Raw genomic sequence first — 20,597 nt, 5'->3', positions numbered from 1 at the left:
AATTCCAACTTCTGCTGACTTGACTTGAAAAGTTGGTACAGACGTCCATGGTGCCCAGATGATGTATTTCTAATACTTTGAGAATCCCCTTACAATGTTTTTACTGTCACTATCAGGGTAGCATTAGTGGTTTTGAGTTAAATGTCTGTGAATTTATTGGATGGATTCCAAAGAAAATAGGTACAGTCTTTCCTGGCCAACTGAATTTGAATAACTTTTAATATTACCTGACTTTTCATTTAGGGCTATCATTACAATATTTAATTGTCCAGTACTTTGGTTTCTGATTAAATAGCTACAGAACTGATGACAATCTCATCAACAACAGATGTACTTTGTTCATGGTATTTAGAAATTAACAATTTAAAATAGTTAACACCAGCATGTTAGCATTATCATTGTGAGCATGTTAGCATACTGACATTAGCAACACTGAGCAGCCTCACAGAGCCGCTAGCTTGGTTGTAGACTCATTAACCAAAACAACAATCTTTCCCTAACATTAACCATATGGTAGTTGCCATGCACATTTTCCAATAGCAATGTTCTGTTGATAGGGTTGAAGAAAAGAGGACTGAGAATGAAGCCTTCTACCTCCCACAAAGTCCCCAAAAGTGCCTAATTGTCTGTTTTGGGCAATACATTCCAAGAGAACACCTAATCAGGATTTGGGGAAAGGGGTTAAAACTGAGATTGAGGCTTCCTGGAAGGAAATGCCACTCTCAATAGATTTGAAAAAAGTTTGTGTTTGTGTGTTGTCTTTGTTTTTTCCCCTGGGGGTAGTCAGTAAAGAGGTTGAATGAGGATGAATGACAGAGTGTGAAAGAAAGAGTTTGTGTGCAGCGTTCTCTGCTAAGCTCCACACAGGACCTATCATTACCAGATGTCACAGTGAGGGTGGCTGCCAGGCGAATCACTGCTTATTGCTTTAAACTCCGTCTCTCTGCCTCTTTCTCTTCGGCTCCTTCCTTCTTTCTTCTTTTTCCCTCGCCCTGTCTCCCTTCTCCTGCCCTCTCTCTCTCTTTTTTTCTCCCTCGTTCTCCATTTCCAGCTGTTTTTGGAGCACACAGCAAGAACCAGGGAAGTTCTCCACCAATTGTTTCTGTCCTCAGAGGAGCTTGGCGGTCGGACCCTCCCTCCTTCTATCTCTCTCCCCTCTCACTCCTCTGTCTCTCTCCCCCTCTCTCTCCTCCCCTTGTTGTGACAGAGCACACCTGCTTGATCTTGGCTGCACGCGCTCTGAGTCCAATTACCCCATAGGCCCTCGCAGCCACTTCACAGTCTCATCCCCCCCACTCGACTGGATTTTTGTGAGTCAAGCTCATCTCTTAAACTATCTTTGCCTTGCTTCAACTGAGAACAGGTATGTAACTCCTTTATCTCTGACATAAGAAGAAAGTATGAGTAAAAGTGGGTGAAATGAGGTTTTTTTAAAAAGAGAGATTAGAATAGTTTTAAGAGAATTTTGCTGTAAGGTGACCTTTTTTATGACAAAGTCTAGTATTCCTTATTCAAAAATCAGACTGTTTGCTGATGATATGTTATATGATTTATGTTTGTGAAGATAAGAATCCACCTTTTTCTCTTTGTGTAGTTTGTTAAACTGGGATTGAGTATGTTTGTTCCACCTCTTCATAAACTCATGTATGTATATTACATATATGTTGCCAGGTCTTGTTCCCACAGCTCTCTTGGCTTTGAGATGAGAGACCTTTAATAATTTCCAGTCCAATCTGCATACAGCTCAGTGAAAAGAGCAGCGGCTATAGTGAAGGGGGTGTGGTAGTGCAGTTGATGCTGGTACCTCACTCCTCTGCCAAAAAACGTATTATCCTGGCCCGTCGTTAATCTGCAAGGTATTCAACATTAAGTGCCATATGGTGTGTTCAGCATTTATTCAGATAGCATTTCTAACTTTGTTGCTTTTTATTAAAAGCATTTGGACACAGTGTTTGTTGATTGTTTGGATGCAACCCATATGGAAGTGCATCGTTTTGTGAGTGAGCTGTTTTAAACATGGCACTCTGATTTGTATTGCTTACATAAAAACAAGGGTGTGAGTGAGAGGAATGCATACAATTAAGATTCTAGAGAGAAGACTTTAGTTGGAAGTTTGGAAAATACTTTTGTTGCATTTATTTGTTCCCTTTCTCTTTGTTTAGCTTTCTTTCGTTCTTTTCCTCCCTTTTTTTCTTTCCCTCTGGCAGTCGTGCAGTCTACAAACAAATGAGGGGGAAAGAAACTGAAACAACAATGAGGATTTATTTGTGTTTATTCAGCTCATAATTGCTTGTCAGGACATTGATTTGGAAAAAGTCGTTTTTCCTGCTTCTCACACTTTCCATTTCAGCAGTTCACTTGAGAATGCAACCAGACGATTCGAACCCCAATCTCTTATCTGTCTGCTCTGCGGCCCTGTTTCTTCTCAAAGTCAAGCTGCCCACCGTGGCTTCGGCTGCTGGGTTTTTCACAGGAGCAGAACAGGAACTAAATTGCTAGGGGCAACATAAAGTGAGAGGCTTTGAAGAGGCAAAAGAAAAAAAGCTGTACCTGGCAACGCACGGTTCCATTAATCCCGTAATGGTACAGCTTCCTCTATCAAAGGGAGGACTGAAGGCTTCCCGGCAAGCCACCACACAACTCTTAGCTAACTCATTACATCCTCTTTGCCAGAAGGGAAAAAACCTAATAAGGCTCAGCTGCTCTGAATTGAGTGGAGTGAAACTGAACAAGGGAAAAAGTGAGACAAACAAACTAGAATGCAAAAGTGGGATTTATAATCAAATACAGACTACATTAAGGCATAAACACAGTTCTGAAATAAACTCAGAACAATGAAAGTACTTCAGTAGTTTATACTTCTAAGTTGAACTGATGTTTAACATTTAAACCAGACATGAGTGAAAGGAAGGTTGGAAGGAGACAAGGCCCAGATTTGCTCTCAAGGCTGCATTTCTTTCCATCCGGATTTCAACTCTCTGGGTCAAGAAGAACAATGGAATTTAATGGACATCAGCCATGAAGGCTTTTCCACCCATTGCTCACTGGAATAACAGAAAGTTCCACATGTCAATCTTTCCGGCCAAAGGTTTAAAGGTCAGACAGGGAAAGAAAATACCATAAGCTCGGGGAAGGAAGGAAAAGAGCACAGAAAGGGAGTAGGAGATGGAAAGAGAAGAAAGGTTGGGCAGTTAGTCCACGTCTGTGCAGCGCAGACTGTTGATAATGGGACTGAGGTTGATGGCAGGCCGACAGCTCTTCTCATGGAACAGCTGAAATGTGGTTAAACCACTCGTTGGCTTTCTCATGCCATGGCTCCAAACAACAAGAATGCTTTAGAGACCCTTAAATGATCCTTCAATAATAGTTATGGCTCTGACACTATTTGTTCTGCATGAAGAAATGTTACTGATAGTAGTGTCTTGGGCATTGTTGAAGCCAAGAACATCCAATGCAAACATACATGGGAACTTGGATGGCTATTTTCCAGACAAGATTAATTTGGCCTCTCACTCCGATTACAAAAATGCTTTGACTCTGAAATTGTTTGTTGGCCGTATCTTTGCATATTTTCAGATACACATGTTCTCACTTATAAAATCCCCTGATATATCAGACATTCGTTTAAGAAGAAAGACCACTGACTCCTCACACCACTGCCAAAAGAAGGGCTTGTGAACTCCCTTTTTTACATTTCTACATGAATATTGATCAGGCGTTGGTGTGTAACTGTGGGAGGAGAACTCATATTTATGTGCTGATGGGTTAACAGGGCCAAACGTGTTTTAAACGTCCTGTGGCCTTGTAAATACCTTTCAGTGATTCATTGCTGATAGACACTGAGCAGAAGCAGACTCAGGCCAGAGAAGAGTTGGAGAGGAGGGGATGGAGTGGAGAAGGGAATACAGGATGGAGTTGGTGCCTGCTTTATTTTCTTCCATTTAGTTGTTAAAATGAAAACATCCCATGCTCAAGTCTCTTTCTTTCATGCTTCAGAAGTTTGAGTGTTGATATGGTAAACGTTGTGCGGATATCTCATTCATTTTCTAAGCTCGATAGTTTCAATGGAAGGCAGTGACAGAGGAGAAGTGACAAAGCAATGGAGGGAAAATTACTTTACTCCCTCATGCGAGCCCTGCTTCCTGTCTGGGAATCATTAGTAATGCTGGGGCCAGACATGGGGGAAAGTGGAGAGAAGGGATGAGACAAAAGAGAGACACGGGAGAATTGGCAAGGTCACCGACACCACAGGAAATGTCAACCTCCGCCCATTTTTGTTCTTGGTCCGACTTGGGATGATGAATGGCAGGTTTCAGTGACGCGAGAGAAGAAGATAGAGATGGTTCGTGTTGCATTTACCACACATCCTTTTCTGGGATGTGGCAGATTGTAAATCTTTTGAAAATACAGACTAAACCTTCTCACGGCTACTATTGCTTTTAACTTTTTGATACATCTTTTCTATATCCACCATAGTTCCACGTGCAGTGCTTCAACAGGCATCGGCTGACCATTTGAGTTCCTTTCAAATGACTACAAATCCTGTTTCAAGTCACCACAGCCTTATTCAGAATTAGACTAAAATCAAAGATGAAGATGTAATCTTCTGCATGTTTATTTAGTCCATTAGTGGGAATGCAGTGTTCCTGCTACATTTGCACTGATTATTGTCAGCCCAGATCTTTTGAATAAAGCCTGTCCCATTTCCATCATGAAAGGTGTCATACGGTCGTACCTTAATGTGATGCTCATTTCATAAAAAACTTTGGAGATAAAGACTTTAGAATTATATACTTTTAATACCCTATACCCAAATAGTAAAACCATATGTTAAATCTTTACAGGGTGAACATAAATACAAATATATTAAAGTTTCATCTCAATATGTAAAATGTAAGAAATGGTAAAAAAAAGTCAGATCATGTTTATTCTAGGCTGCAGGGCACAACAATTGTAACATCAATGTTAGACTTCCAGCTTTGCATAAGGATTGCTCTGTTATGGGATAAAAGGTATTCCCCTTATCGATTTGAAAGACATCTTCTTCAAGGGGATTAGAAGTGCTGATCCTGGAGAGATGAAGTGTGTAGCAAGGTCAAGTCATGTTCCAGCATGCTGAGTTGGCAGCCCTCGCTTTAGCATGCTCACACACACACAGACACAGGTGTGAGGAGTCTTGTGCTCAGTAGATTCTTTAGGTGTGTATATATGTGTGTTTCTGGGGTAGGGGGGCATCATTTCAAAGCAGGCCGTCCCGCAGGGCCAGGTGTGGTGTGTGTGAAATGAAAGATCCAACGCCCTGGGCACAGCAGGTTGTCTCATGCATAGAGGTGAAAGCTGCTAAAGGCCTTGAAATTCAGATTTTGAAAAGAAAATTGAATTTGACAATAACTCCTTGTTCTCTGTTTGGAATTAGAGTGACCTTCATGTTCACAGGCACGCCTTGGTTGACCATGTACCAATTCATTCACAACTCTTATGTTCATACATAGCAATCCCCTCAATCTCCGAATTCTAAATCCCTTAACTCAATTATATGTATACCATCTATAGTTTATTCTGAAGATGTGTTCACAAATGGTTAGATATTGTCCAATTTTTTTCCGGAAAATCCCTTATACTCCCTTTCCCTGAGTTTATCTTAAAATCTGGCTTTAATCTCATCACGAACAAGGCCTGGTCCTGATTATGACTCACAGAGTAGCAGTAATTCTTGTTTTTGCAGTAATTCTGCGGTCATTAAATGCCCATAGAGCTTAGCTTGAGATCACTCTCGTTCGGTTATCCTTTTGCCTGTCTGGATCACATTAAAAGCTGCTGAAGCATTTATGGACATAGGTTGATGGATTGATGGCAGCACACATGGAGGGTCATTTGAAAATGCAAATGTGCGTGTACATATTTATGTGCTTTTGGCCATGGGTCAAAGCAGGGAGATAAGGTTCAGTACCCAGGGGTGAGACCTCTGGTATATTGTGTGCATTACTCTTCCTTTAAGCAGAGCTGGTACCCCGTCTTTGAAGATAATTCTGAATGTTCCAACCTGCAAGATGTGCCAGATGTGAAGAGTTCCTACTAGTAACTTTTATCAGAAGGGATACACTGACTTTCAAATACTTTCCAGAATTGGCAATTCATGTATTATACTATAAAATAAACGAATCTGGCAACCAAGCAGGATACAACAAACCATCAAAGGGATATACAGTCACTTTTTTACCCAGGATTGTTTTGCATTACTTAATCCATAACGTCGGCTGCCAAGGTTTTTGTTTGATTGAGCTTTCGGCTGCGCTTCGATAAGAGAGCCTGACACAGCCAAGATTACTCAGTCTGCTGAAGACTGGAACAACGTGTACTCTGGGTCTACTGTATGTTCAGACCGGAGCTTTGTTTCAACGCCCCCTAAGTACTTCATGTTCCCAAATGGGATAAAATGGCAAAAGCTTGCATGGAAAACTGCATCTACACTTCAAACACTGTCTGACACAACTCTGGGCTCTTAGTGCCGACTTATGAAATCACCTTTTTAAATGATTTTTTTTTTTTTCCGCTTCATAGCAACAGAACAAGAGTAGAAAAAAGAAACATTAAGAGGCAGAGCTATCCCATCCAACACAACTCCCCTCTGAATGGAAGTGATTCCAGGCTTTGTCATACTGTATGCAAGCACTGTAACCACTAGACCGAGCTGTACAGTGTGTCAAAGTGGTGGCTGTTTTGTGGACAGGAACTATTATTACAGCCTGTGTAGAGAGTCCCTCTGAGCCTTGATCCCATGACCCTATGTGACCCTAACCTGAATATATACTGCATCAGTGCATCTCTTTCTCTTGCTTTCCCCCCCAAAGACACACACTTTGGAACACTTTTAAAAATATTTAACCCTTAACATGTATTAGTTTTACTCATTCCTACAGTTTACACATATAAAGATCCACACAGCACTTGTGCACTTGATTTCATGCACTTAAAAACCAAATATGTTTGCTTTAATCACAGCGATAAATATGCAGATATTAACTCAAATGACAGAAAGTGATCAAAAATAGCACAAGATTTTCACCCATGCACACAGTCCTTATAAACATGCCCAGAGTCCCTTTCAGGTCTGGCCAACTAATGGTTTTGGATCAGTTTCATCATCTTGGTTATGATGTTCAGGTCAAGGCCTGCTGCAGACCGGATTCTCCCAAATCATTTGTTAGCAGCTGCGGGTAAAGTCCGCCCTTCAATTATTGTGGCACCAAGAGGGAAGTCAAATTTGGTTAAACGCATGACAAGCAGATTGCTGGGTCTTTAAGACGCTGCGCTTGTGTCTCTGTGTGTGTGTTGCTGTGTGTAAGGTCAGGGAGTTTTGTGGATCTCTACACTGAGTTTCAGAGGGTGTGTGGATGTATCAACTGGTCTGTGGCTGTGTTAAGAAATAGAAGACAGCATACATGTAAAGGAAGCAGGACTCTCCCAGTGGCTCCACTAGCAGAATAGAAGCTAAGGACTTTAATGGCAAATAAATGACTACTGTGATTCATTGCTTTTGGATAGAAAATGGAGCACAGTGGTGTACAGTGGCAGCCAATGCAGATGTTATGTATCAGTCAGTGTGGTTTCTATGTCCTTTGCCAAAGGAAGTGACATTCACAAATTGTATTATGGTATCAAGATAAGTTGGTAGCTAGTAAATACAATGAATTTTATAAAAGATTGAAAGAGTTAGCTTAAAGTGAGGGATGAATACAGAAATATAACATAACAGTTAAAAACAATTGGCATTATCCATAGGTATGGGCATGACCAGAATTTAACCCAGACCATATTACTTTGTGAAACAAATCTTTTTTGTTTGCTTTCTATTTCTTACTAACTTTCATTTGGTGCTTCTAGGGCTTGTCCCTGTGGACAGAGTAATATTGTGTAATTATCTCATTTTGGTTTGCGCTAACCCACGCTTAATCTGCTTTGCCTTAAACGGACCAGTTAAATCGCTTATTTGACCACCCTCACAAAATTGTTGCACCCAAGTGTTTAACCTTCCAGACCTCAGCCCTCCACCTCTCACCTCTGCCCTTTGCTCCTATGGACTTCAATAAATGTCCTCCTTCTCTCTGCCCAGTAAAATGATAACCTCTTCTTTAACAGTAAATGAGAAACAAACAGTTAAGAAGAGTATCGTATTTTCCAAACTAATCATAGACAGACTAGTTTGAAAGTGTATCCACCCAGACCTTTGAACTGTGTGCTCTCGTCCTCAGGCTCCCTGCTCGTAGCGCCATGAGGTCGGCCTGTCTCTCTCTGCTCCTGGTCACCGCCTGCTGGGCCCTGCCCTTCCGCCAGTCCGGCTTTTTAGACTTCATGATGGAGGACGAGGCGGGATCAGGTCAGGACGAGAAAACAGATGTCTCTCATCAGGGTCCTTCAGTCCGTACCTCGCCAGAAGGACCAAAGTGCCCCTTCAGATGCCAGTGCCACCTGCGAGTGATCCAGTGCTCTGACCTCGGTAAGAAACTGGACCCCCCACTGAAGGTTCATACGGTTGTGTGTTTTCCCAAACATCAGTCATCTTGATCAATCGTAGACCCTTATAGCCCTTCAGCCAAGTCTATTTTCTCAACACGCCTTCTTCCAGTTTCTTGTCTAAAGCAGGCCTAGATTTAGCTTGACAATTGAATGGAAACACAGCTTATGTGACTTTATTTAAATAATGGTTGAGAAATGCAACAACCTTCTTGTTCACATCCATTTCCAATTAAGATTTCAATGAGCTCGCTTAAATGGATGGGATGGGATGAGGTCAGACCAGTGTCTGCAGTAGTTGTATTTTACTTTTATAATTCAGAGTGACATTAATGTTTTCAAAATAGCAAATCGCTCCACCGTCCACCCAAAGCCACAGGATCATTCCGGAGGTATGTTATGTCACGCATAATTGCAAAGTCCTCCAGAGAACATGACTCCGATGTTGACACCTTAATTGCTAACAGATGGTGTGAGACATTTCACTTCCTGTAACAATTACATTATTTGCCCATTTTTGTCCAAACATATTTTTAAACATTGTTGGTGATTGAAGGTTAGATTGGGGATTTGGAAAGTCCCGAACAGTCCCCAATTTTAACAAGCTTATTTCCCAATGTAAAACGTACTCACCAAGGTTGAAACTCTATAATGACTTTGTCGGCTTTTTAATTCAGCGCAATCACAACAATTTACTGCAATGTCATTTTGTTGTTTGGGGCTTATCCACTCTGTTTGTCTTCAGCTTGAGTCATCTTATACACTTTGTCATAGAAAAGTCCCTGACCTCATTTATTATTGTATAAAAGTGCTTCGCTTTGCAGTTGTGTTTTTTGACTCTGCTTTAATTTGGAAAGGATGGGCCACAGACTTTAAGGAGGCAGATGAAGGACAGGAGGGAGTGACACAGATGGATAAATGAAAAAACTAAAAAGAGGAGTAGACAGACATAACCAGCTCATAACCTTCTGGATTAATAGGCCTAAAATGGACTGTTAAACTCAGTTAGGCAGGTGGCGCAACAGTCAGAGCGACAGACATGATGTTCAGGAAAAGGCTGGTTCCATTACATCAGTCCTCCAGTGGGCCCCTGTCAGCAGCAGCACTTTCTCCACAGAGCTTTATTCTCAACTCATGCATTGGCGTTGTTGGCTTCGTGCCTGCATCTGTTCCCCAGACCTGCTGGCCCGCACGCAAACACACACACTCGCACAGGATTAAAAGTTATATGTATATATTAGGGCACACACACAGGCCTGGGCAAGACAGAAGCGTCTGCTCACCATCCCAACGCACCCTCTCGCTTTTGTAGATTTGTCTGAGTTAGTTTGCATCTGGTAGTATGACAGCTAAAACATTCAGGGTAGAAAATGTAGCCTCAGGTTCCGATTTGCTTATATTTGCCAACTCTGTTAGAAAGAGGTTTTAATTATACACAGACTGGCACAACTGCTTAATGTCAGTTGTCTTAAGCTTAAATGGCACAATCAACAGCCTCACTGATTTAAGAGTGACTGATAATGGTAGATGTGTAGTAATAAATCAAAACGTACTCATATTCCATGAGGCAAGCAGGCCATTGGTGATGCAGCAATTAACTTTCCCGGACACAGCGCCAGACAAGAACAGGACATTATATAAACAATGTCGTTAATGCTTGAACGTTTCCAAGATGGCTAAATGAGTACAGCCCAAAGCAATCATCACTTGATTTCCTAATCACCTTTTTTAAAATAGAGTGATTCATAGTGACTATAGTAATGAGTGGTGCCAGACTTAAGGTCACGAGCCAAGTGGCTATCAGCTGAAAAGTGAGATGCTGACCAAGACATGACACTCAACAATATTTATGTGCACTAGTCAGCTCATTTCATTGTTGTTAGAGTGTTATTTGTGTATGTGTTATATAACCAAGGGTTTGTATTAGAAGTACAACTGTAGGTATTTTTAATTCTTTGTCTTCTTATTTTACGATAATGAATGTTACTAAATGGTGGGAGTAGGTCAGGGTTAGGGTTAGGGTTAGTTTATGTTGGAATGTCATTTCAAAAATAATTTTATCGTTTTGGTGTTCGCAAGATACAGATAAAAAACGGGTTAAAAGAAAATGTGAGCATCAAAAGCTGAGTCTTACTTTGAGAGGAACAATAGAAAACAAAGTGTGTGCAAGTATAGAGGTAGACCGTGTGGTGCTACAATAATGGAGGTGACCACAAACAGCTGTGATGGTTTGTGGGTCATCTACTGCCGAGTTGGAAAGGCTGACAGAAAAGCAAACGTAGCTGAAGGTATTATTTGGGTGACTGAGCAGAAGTCTTCACAAGCTTTTAGGACAACATGTCTCCAGACGTATGTGGACTGGAGATGAACAGTGTAAGCTTCTTTGTTAAACAGTTTATTCTACGCCTATTCCTCTGAAATGTAAACTGCCCATCATGAATCTCTGTGTATTTTTTGGGTTACCACGGATGCAGACAACCATTCACCGTGACTCCCAGCTGTCTTCTTTCAATGTTTTCTAAAAGCGATCCACTCAACCAAACAGGCTTCACTACAGATGCCATTTTCTGTGTCACATTAGCCATGACGTTACGCGATAAAGTCCAAGCTAAACGATTCGACGTGACCTCAGTGTCCAGGTATGCAGTCGCTTACTTACTCCAAAGGAAATGTGTTTTAAGGTCCATTTCCACCATCTGTGCCCTAGAGCACATCAAATACTTATTTGGTCCCTTTGGAATGTCATTATAAAACCCATTCTTTCCTAGACTCCCTAGATTTTATGGAGCATGCTACGTTGACAAAGCAGACTTTGTTATTTCAAAGTGTCGCTACTGTGAACTCAGTAACTATTTTCTGCTCATCCAGGTTTCTTATTCTCTGTTTTTAAGGGCGTTAAGTTCCAGAAAAGTAAGAAAGTACTTAAACAAAGCATTAAATATGTATAACTTAATTAGCAACAATCAAGGTAAAGTTCAGAAAGAAACTTTGGTAGTTAGTTTTTGATCAGATTTAGGCCAAAAACTAATCTCTCACTCAAAAAATGTTATCAGATTTAGTCTTGAATGGTACTTGTGTTATTTGTGCACGGAATATTTAAAATAAAAACTTTTCATTTCAAACTAATGTGAAAAGTTATATAAGAGCTATCTCTCAAATGAATCTCTGAAACTGGTCCAACTTTGGCAGAACATTGTGTCAATTCTCAAATTAAAACATTGAAAATGAAATATATATAGACCCTTTAATATACAATGGACATGATTTACAGATCTATACGTCCTTAGTATTTCGGTAAAACTCTACAACTGATGAAACAGAGCACTAAATACTCTAATCATGATCATAAAGATGAGTCGGTAGCTGTTTAGTATCCATTTTATGTTGAAATCAGAGTGAAGTCACCACCAAACCTCAAGTTTAGTTTCCCATTCTCAATCATTCTGATGTCTGTAAATATATTCACCATCAGGTCTGAAGACCGTCCCTGAGGACATCCCAGCTGACACCACCATGCTGGACCTGCAGAACAACAAGATCACTGAGATCAAGGAGAATGACTTCAAGAACCTCAAAGGACTACATGTAAGAGAACTGTCATCTGCATATGCAGAGCTTCATGTCTGTGTATCAGTCCAACTGTTATGTAATGGTTTTTGTATGTAACCTTTAACCAAACTGCAACCATTTATCAATATTAACCTTCATGATCCCCATGAGGAAACAAGTGTCATTGTTAATTTATTAGGTTGTTCTTAACGGAAGAGTAAAAGGGCAAAGCCTAATGGGAAATAAAACAGATTGATGATGTCCGATTTTGTCATCATGAGAAAAAAGTTGAAATGTGGGAGTAGAGTAAAATGTCAAACATCCAACTTTTACAAAAGATTCATTTATTATACATTTACTGAACAGTTTAACTTTATTCTCTGCATTTCAACTTTATTCTCGAAATGCCTGGCACCATTAATTTATTACTACATAATAACAGTTTTGTGTACCGTGTCGTCAAATATTTCCGGAACAATTGCTAATTTCACAAACATGGACTGCACTTCACCTCCCAATCCCATCCCAAATTATTTTCCGTCCCCTTCATATATCCTCCACTCCCCCAGTCACCAGGTGCATGGAAACTATTCACCCGTTGGCCTTACACCCTAACGCCTCCAAACTTCTGGAGATTTCCTGCTTGCAATAAATACCTCCGTCTGACGGCCAGGGCTGTTTCCTCTGTAATGTAACTGGCCTCTCAAGGGAAGGGACCACATACTTCACATTTCCTCGTGAGAGTCCTCTGAAAATGCTTTAGGGATAACTCTGTAGTGGACTTGAACACGACCCTCAATCTTAGGACAGCAGCTTAGCTCAAAATGTCCTTTTTTGCAGAATCTCATCTGGAATCATTTTTCTTTTACAGCCCCATGGTGCATTTGCAGCAGGAAATGTTTCTGAGTGAAAGACAAAACATTGAAAGCCGTTTAAGTGTAACGTTTCGAAATGCAGTTCATATTCCATAACAATGGAACAGTAGACACTGTGAATTCAAATAAGGAACAGACTGAAAACATCCTTTTAAATTCCAGAGTGTTTGTACTCCCCTGGAGAGTTTTGGAGATAGTGGTAAAACTCAACAACCCCAAGCAGCAAGAATAAAAAGATATACTAGAATCTAATCCCCCTGGTTTTCTTCCCTAAAGGCTCTGATCCTGGTGAACAACAAAATCAGCACCATCCACCCCAAGGCTTTCAGTCCTCTGCACAAGCTGCAGCGTCTCTACCTGTCTAAGAACATCCTGAAGGACATGCCCGCCAACATGCCCAAGAGCCTGCAGGAGCTGCGCATCCACGAGAACGAGATCTCCAAGATCAAAAAGGCTACCTTCGAGGGCATGTCCCATGTCATCGTGATGGGTATGAGAAAAACAATATTATTTTTGCAGATATTTATTTGGATAGCAAGCCGTTTCAAGAGGTGAGTGTTATTCTTCAGCAGCTGGTCACATTCCCAGATGTATGTCTGTGATTTTAAGCACGTATACACTTCAGTGAAAGTGGTGGAAATATTTACATAGATAGAACCAAGTGTTTAAAATGTAAAAGGAAACTCCACTGCCAAGTTTCTAGTAGTTTCATCAAAACAAGATTCCCTTTTAACCTAAGTTAAGGGTTGTTCAACGTGCTGCAGAACATTTGTTTTTGGATGTATTGAAATATACATCTCTACATATACTTGACAGTGCTTTAGATGTTTCAGGGCAAACAATGTACCCTGTCAAATGGTGAAAAATCTCCCTCGGGTCACACTGGGGCCCTTTAAAAGCTGTGAAGGATAAAAACAGTCATTTTAGACAGTGTTTTTTGTATATATTGTTCAAGTGCATCCTTGCATGTGAATAGTACATTTGATTGATTTTGTTTTGGAAAGAAAGAGACCAGAAGAGAATTTTGCCTCATGGCATTTCAATGTTGAGACAAGATTTACACCTAGTAGTCTGGAAGTGATGACACTGCAGCCTGTTAATGTGTTGTTTTGTAAGAAAATGTGTTCCTCTTCAATCCTTTTTTCACGCTTGTCATTTGATAACTGATCTCTAACTTCTTGTTTCACAAATTACCAGTTTCATTTTGTTATTGCTCAACTAAAGTGTGGATTCAATCATATTAAATGCAATGATAAAATAACTTTAATCTCTGACCAATCAGGAAATCTGGCGTGGAGAAAGGCTGCGTTGCAAAGACAAGCTATTCTGTTGCCCAAGACGTTGTTTACTCATGAGTCAGCTCTTTTTTTCCGTAACACACCCGGAGAGGGATGAACTTCATAGACGTGATCCGTTCCGGCTGTTCTCTCGTGTTTTTCTTCTTTTTGCTCACAATTGTTTTTCTTCTATTCATTTGTTTTAGAGCTCGGGTCCAATCCTCTGAAGAGTGCAGGAATCGAGGCCAATGCTTTTTCTGATCTGAAGAGGGTCTCTTACATTCGCATTGCAGACACCGAAATCACAGAGATCCCTAAAGGTAAAGCGCTCAATTTTATTTCCACAATTAGTTTGGCCTAATACAAATTGTATCCAGGGTCGACTAAAAGCCTTATATCAACAGAATGCATGGTGGATTTAAGTCCACAGCAAAACTAGAGACTCAACGTAAACAAAACAAAACGGCATGGTCATTCAAAACTAGCCTGTCTTGGGGAGGGAACATATCTGGTGTGTTTCCTTGAATTATACCTGAAACCCCAACCCTAACCCTAACCCTTGGAGCTGAAATGTAATTCCAACTTCCTGTTTATACATCAAAGTCACTACATAATGTAATTTACTGTTAATCTTTGTCTTGTGGGTTGCCAGGTCTGCCCAGCTCTCTCTCTGAGCTCCACCTGGATGGAAACAAGATCTCCAAGGTGACCGCTAGCAACCTCGAGGGCCTGAAGAACCTGGCCAAGTAATAACAATTATGATTCTCTCTTAATATATAGCATTATTAATTCATTATAAAAATGTGATTATTTAACTACTTTTAAACAGCTGTCACTGTGGTGCCAATGTCATTGTTCATCAACTTTTTCCTTAATTTTCAAATATTCTCCTGCTGACGTATGCTGTGTTAACATGTTGTTTGACTTTTTTTATAACATTATTACATAAAAAGTAGATATAGATCTATTTAAAGTTAAGAGTTAAAATTTGACAACATTAGCCACCATACAGTACTTGTCAAGGACCAAGTGGTTGTAGCCGAAAAAAGTTACTGTTTAGTATTTAGCAAGAGGACTTAAATGACATACTCCCCTTTGGAAACACAACTTCTGCATTTCTTATTCTGTTTATGGTATCAGTTTTTCGTTTTCTCATCCTTTCATTCTCGGGTTTGTCATAAATGAACTTCACATGGAACAATAGTTCTCGTATAACCATTTAAGGGATTTACTGTTAAAAACGTAAAGGTCCCATGTCATGCTTTTCCGGTTATTACCCGTCCCCTTGTGTGTTATGTAGCTTTTTCTGCATGTAAACGGTCTGCAGAGTCAAAACCCTCAAAGTACACCCTGTAGCGAGTAAAACTCTAACACAGAAAAGACCTGTCTATATGCTGCCCCAGAACGCCTCGTTGGAGATTTCTCTTTTTCCATTGTTTTCTTCCTGGGTACAGTGACGTGCCCATACCCAAATGGACCAATCCGTGGAGCCGTTACGTTACGTCCACGGAGCGGTTAGGTTAAGGCCACACACACACACACACTCAATCTTTTCTCAGCTGCAGCTCCGCCGATTTCTTCTCCATGAGACGGCGGGACGCTGTGAGTCGGTGGGTGAGCACACACACAAACTCCCAGCCAGGCTGCGGGTGTGTGTTCGGGCTGGGTTTCGCTGTGTCTCGCTGTCTCGCAGACAGCCACTGGGCTCATAGGGAGGGAGGGGCAGGAGCTCCAACAAGCCGTTTGGGACAGGGAGTGAATACATATACTATACAGAGATGCTGTATGAGAAACCAATGTGATTTTGGAACATTGCACAATATAAATCTATTTTAGTAGACATCAACAATGGAATTATGATCAGTAGAAATGGCCATGACATGGGACCTTTAAGGGCTAAACACAGTTTTTGGATAATCAAAATAACTGGTTTGCTTAGATAAATGTAGACTCACTGTGTTTATAAGATTACTGCTCATTGTGCCAAAGATAGTATACCGTTCTTGAACAATGAGGGCTTTGATGCATGTGTGGATGTTGGAGAGGATATGAGCGGAGGATAGTTTTTATTTCCCCTCTCTCATAATAAAAAATACACTGGGAAAGTAATGGCCTTAATGACAGCTGTAATTCCTTATCTTCATTTCCTCTGTTTGGGGATCATTTTGGCAGCCAGAGACATGTCATTAACCTGTTAAGCCCCAATCCTGTTTTTCAGGTCTCAGGCTCGAAAAGGACATTTCCAGAACAAATGACCATAACTACACTTCTAAAAGGGGAAAATTAATAATATTTTTTCTCAAAGTAATGATAAACCTTCAAGTCTTCAAGTTCCTGGTTTCTCAACTCGCCCTTTTGTTCCTTGATCTTTTACACATAGCACTTTTCCATGTCTCATCTTTCGTATTTTTTCCGCAGGCTGGGTCTGAGCTACAATGAGATCAGCTCTGTGGAAAATGGCACTCTTGCTAACGTCCCCCACCTGCGAGAGCTGCACCTCGACAACAACGCTCTCACCACTGTTCCTGCTGGCCTGTCCGACCACAAGTACATCCAGGTGTGTACTGCATTTTAATTACTGTACTTGTATATTATTACATTGCATTTAGCTGACGCTTTTATCCAAAGCGACTTACAATAAGTACATTCGACCAGGAAGACACAACCTTGAAGAAAACAGAATCATATAAGTACATCAGGTTTCATAGAGCCAAACATTTCAAGTGCTACTCAACTGGCCAGTCCTTTATTAGTATATAAGTGCTCTGTTAGCAGTTCTTTGTTAGTAATTCTATCGCTCGAAGTGGAGTCGAAAGAGATGAGTTTTCAGTCTGCGCCGGAAGATGTGCAGGCTTTCTGCTGTCCTGATGTCAATGGGGAGCTCATTCCTATATCTGCTATTAATCATGGTTTGAATAACAACAGCATCACAGGAAGATTGGTATCACAACCATTTAGTTCCAGCAAATTACCTCTGCTCGAGCACTATAGTTACATGTGTCATTATATTACAGTATAAAAACAGTCAGCTCATTTTCTCCCCTCTCAACTATACTGGAAGAGTTTACTTTGTTGCTTTTTTGCATTTTATTTGTTTAGGTTCACGCTGCCCGATTACAAGTCAACTAAGGCTTTCATAACCAAAGCCACATGGATTCATTTAGTTTGTTTTTTGGGTAAATTGTTGATAGCCAATCATACTAAATTGTTACAGATTTTGACAGTAGGGGGGAGTATAAACAGACTTGGTTCAATGCCCTTTAGTATGGCCATCCCATAAAACCTTTTAAAGGGAAATTTCATGTTGTTGGCTCGTTAAATATATTCACTACTGCTGAACTAAAACTGCACACCTGTCACACGTCTTTTGTGGTTATTTTGTGAGGTTTTAATTGCATTGTTCTCAGCAGTCATAACTAACCAAACTATTATCAAAAACAATAGTTTGGAGAAATACAGTTGTGCTGAACTGGATTCCCCCCCTTACAAATTGGGACAATGAAGTAGTCATATCAGGTAATACTAAAAGACAAAGGGTTTATATATGAATGTCTGAATATTTGAAACTCGAAACCAGCATTTTTTTAAAGTAGGATGTTAAACCAAACTATAATATCACATTGTAATATCAGGACAGGCCAATAGACTAAGCGTTCTTAGACATGGAACTATTTTTCAAGTTTTTGTGATCTTTTGCATACATTAAACAATTTCTGTTGTTTAAGATGGCGATTTTACTTTGCTATAACTTTTTTCAATTGTAAAGTTGTCTGTGTTTGGACTTCTGACGCCTTTGGAATCTGTAATTAGCATTATATTGTCAGCCCCAGTGAGCGGCATGATTAAGGCTACTGTGCTGCAAACACAATGCACAGCTGCTTGGTTGTTTTTAGCCATGTTTATATATGTTTTTTATGTGCTTCTGTTTTTAAAAACATGTAGGCTTGCTTGTTCTCAATGTGAAGCAGCATCAATCTTAGTCATTGTGAAGTTTTCCCACAGTTTTAAGTTAAACATTATAGAGCTATATTATTCAGTGGTGACATGTGATTATCTTCTTAATGCACTTCCTACTCAGTGACCAAAGGATGTCATTATTTAAATCCCTTGTCTAGGTGATCTACCTCCATACCAACAAGATTTCAGCTGTGGGAACAGAAGACTTCTGTCCTCCTGGTCTCAACCACAAGAAGGCCATGTACTCTGGCATCAGCCTGTTCGGCAACCCTGTTCCTTACTGGGAAGTCCAGCCCATCACCTTCCGCTGCGTCTTCGACCGCTCCGCCATCCAGCTCGGCAACTACAGGAAGAAGTAGAGCGTCCCGCGCGCCTCCGCAAGGAAGTGTGTGTTTGTAAATGATTGTGTGAAAGTTTTCTAAGTATGCATGTATGACTAGAGCCTCACAACACTGACCCCCGGCAACACTGCCTCCCCAACAAATGACAATGCCATTATTCACAAAACTTTAGTGGACTTAAACGCAACATATCATTTTTATTGTAGCTTAAAGGTTGGTGCAACAGTACACAGTTTACACAGCAAACACCAGCATACTACGGTGATGCTCTCACACACAGCACATCATTCATAGAAATAGCTAGGCAAGCACTAACATTGCAAATATGTTCTTGCATACATGTTATTTTCATTTAACGGATACATTGAAATACAGAGGTGATTTTTAACCAAATGGGAAATGTTTAAAAACCTACTTTAAGTCAGCTTTCTTGACCTTGAGCCATTGTATGCATTTTAAGAAACCTGGCCTGTAGAGCAGGCAGCAAGGGGTTAACTTGTGTTTTAAAATACCTTTAACAACTGGTATACTAGAATGTACTAGATATTACCTGTGTACTAGGAATAGCATTCAGAGTGTATTATTACCTTGAAAGAACTTTGAGTTTCTATTTGTATTGTTCTCAATTCAAGGGATAAAATCAACCGTGTCTTCTATCACATTGTGATTTCTTGTGCTGATTTAGTTTTGGGTGTTTTTACATTTTTTCTTCATCACACCTCCTATCTTGTTCCTCCTCCTAGTGTATGTTGTTCCATACAAAAAAACAAGGTGAAAATAGCTTATAAAAATTTAGAATAAACCATATATGTTTTAAACAGAAGCCATTCCCAAAGATTTATATGCATGCTCTTGTTTTTTTTCTTGCAACTTGAACCTGATGCTTTGTGGAATCCCTTGTTGATGCTTGTCTGTATCTCACGCTAGTTTCCCTGTCATTTATTTTTTCCTTTTTCAAGAATAATTGGATGGTGTATGTGGACCGGCATGCCCACTGCAAAAATGTTGGTGTGAATGTTGTATGTATAGACGCTGTATATAAATGCTGTATAAAAAACCTCTCGTTTTACTTAAAAGGCACAAGCACTTACCATAGCTCAGACTTAATATATCAGCAACAACGGTGTTCCTCTTTCTTTCCGGAGCAGGGGCTCCAGCTAAGGTGTCCTGAACAAAATAAAAATACTAATGGAAAAAGTAGCCGTTTTTGATGGATGTAATGATCACATTTAATTGTGGATGATGTGAATGATGATTTGTGCACCTGGTCACTGGATGGTGCCACAGTAGCTACAGCGCTCAAAGAAAGATGGCTGCGGCTTCCTGGCAAACGAGGTCAAGAGGAGGCACAGGTCAAATGTACTGAGGAACAGGTGAGACATCTTAACGATAAAGAACAAACATATTCATTAGGTGAAGGTGCAGACACATAACTATGATAAAAAGCTTTTCAAGTTGAAATGTCCAATAAGGTCGCCATGTTTGACCCATCAAAAAAATTCAAATGTTTAGAAAATTTGTTTTTTTATTGCCGAAATATGGCTTGTAACAATTTGGCACCATGGACACTTTTAACAACCAATTATGAATCATTTATACTTATATCAAACACTATGTCTTTTAACTAAAGCACTAGTTCTTCTGTTAACAATTCGTCACAATTAAAGGTATTACAAGATTGAGACTGTACTATAGGTCTGATTCCAGGGCCGGACTGGGACAATAAGTCAGGCCGGGAATTATACACCCAGCCAGGCCACTACCAGTTTTCTTTTGTGCCATTTTCCTGGATTTATTTGTCAATATTTACAGCGTTGCTGCCCATAGTGATAGCCCTAAACTTTAAATCTACTACCCCAAAATAAACATATGGACATGGGTTACTATTTAAAAAAGATGTGCAAATCTATTTAGGAACCTATCCATGTGAACATATTTTAAGTGGAGGTGGACCTCAAATCCAGGGGGGTCAGGGGGCATGCTCCCCTGGTAAGATTTTCTTTTTAAATGTTGGACTTAAATGCATCAATCTGGTGCACTTTGAGGGGGAAATAAAGAGACTACACCCATATGAAACAAAACTA

The 20,597-nt window shown here is 40.2% G+C and overlaps 1 protein-coding gene across 2 annotated transcripts; it reads left to right on the top strand.

Annotated features, from left to right (window-relative positions):
- The first annotated feature begins 1,001 nt into the window (after positions 1-1,001).
- On the top strand, positions 1,002-19,710 carry dcn (decorin). Of its 2 annotated transcripts, none has more exons than XM_034235848.1 (8): positions 1,002-1,310; positions 8,253-8,497; positions 11,987-12,099; positions 13,215-13,428; positions 14,422-14,535; positions 14,868-14,961; positions 16,634-16,772; positions 18,331-19,710. In XM_034235848.1, exons 2-8 carry the CDS (start codon positions 8,272-8,274, stop codon positions 18,529-18,531), a joined length of 1,101 nt encoding a protein of 366 aa, XP_034091739.1. In that variant the 5' UTR covers positions 1,002-1,310; positions 8,253-8,271; the 3' UTR covers positions 18,532-19,710. The 2 variants fall into 2 exon arrangements, with proteins under 2 accessions (XP_034091739.1, XP_034091738.1); XM_034235847.1 differs by having other exon boundaries at positions 1,009-1,363.
- The last annotated feature ends 887 nt before the right edge of the window (positions 19,711-20,597 follow it).

The sequence above is a fragment of the Gymnodraco acuticeps genome, unplaced genomic scaffold (assembly GCF_902827175.1).
Source record: "Gymnodraco acuticeps unplaced genomic scaffold, fGymAcu1.1, whole genome shotgun sequence".
Lineage (NCBI taxonomy): Eukaryota > Metazoa > Chordata > Actinopteri > Perciformes > Bathydraconidae > Gymnodraco > Gymnodraco acuticeps.
This window is presented reverse-complemented; position numbering and strand designations above follow the sequence as displayed.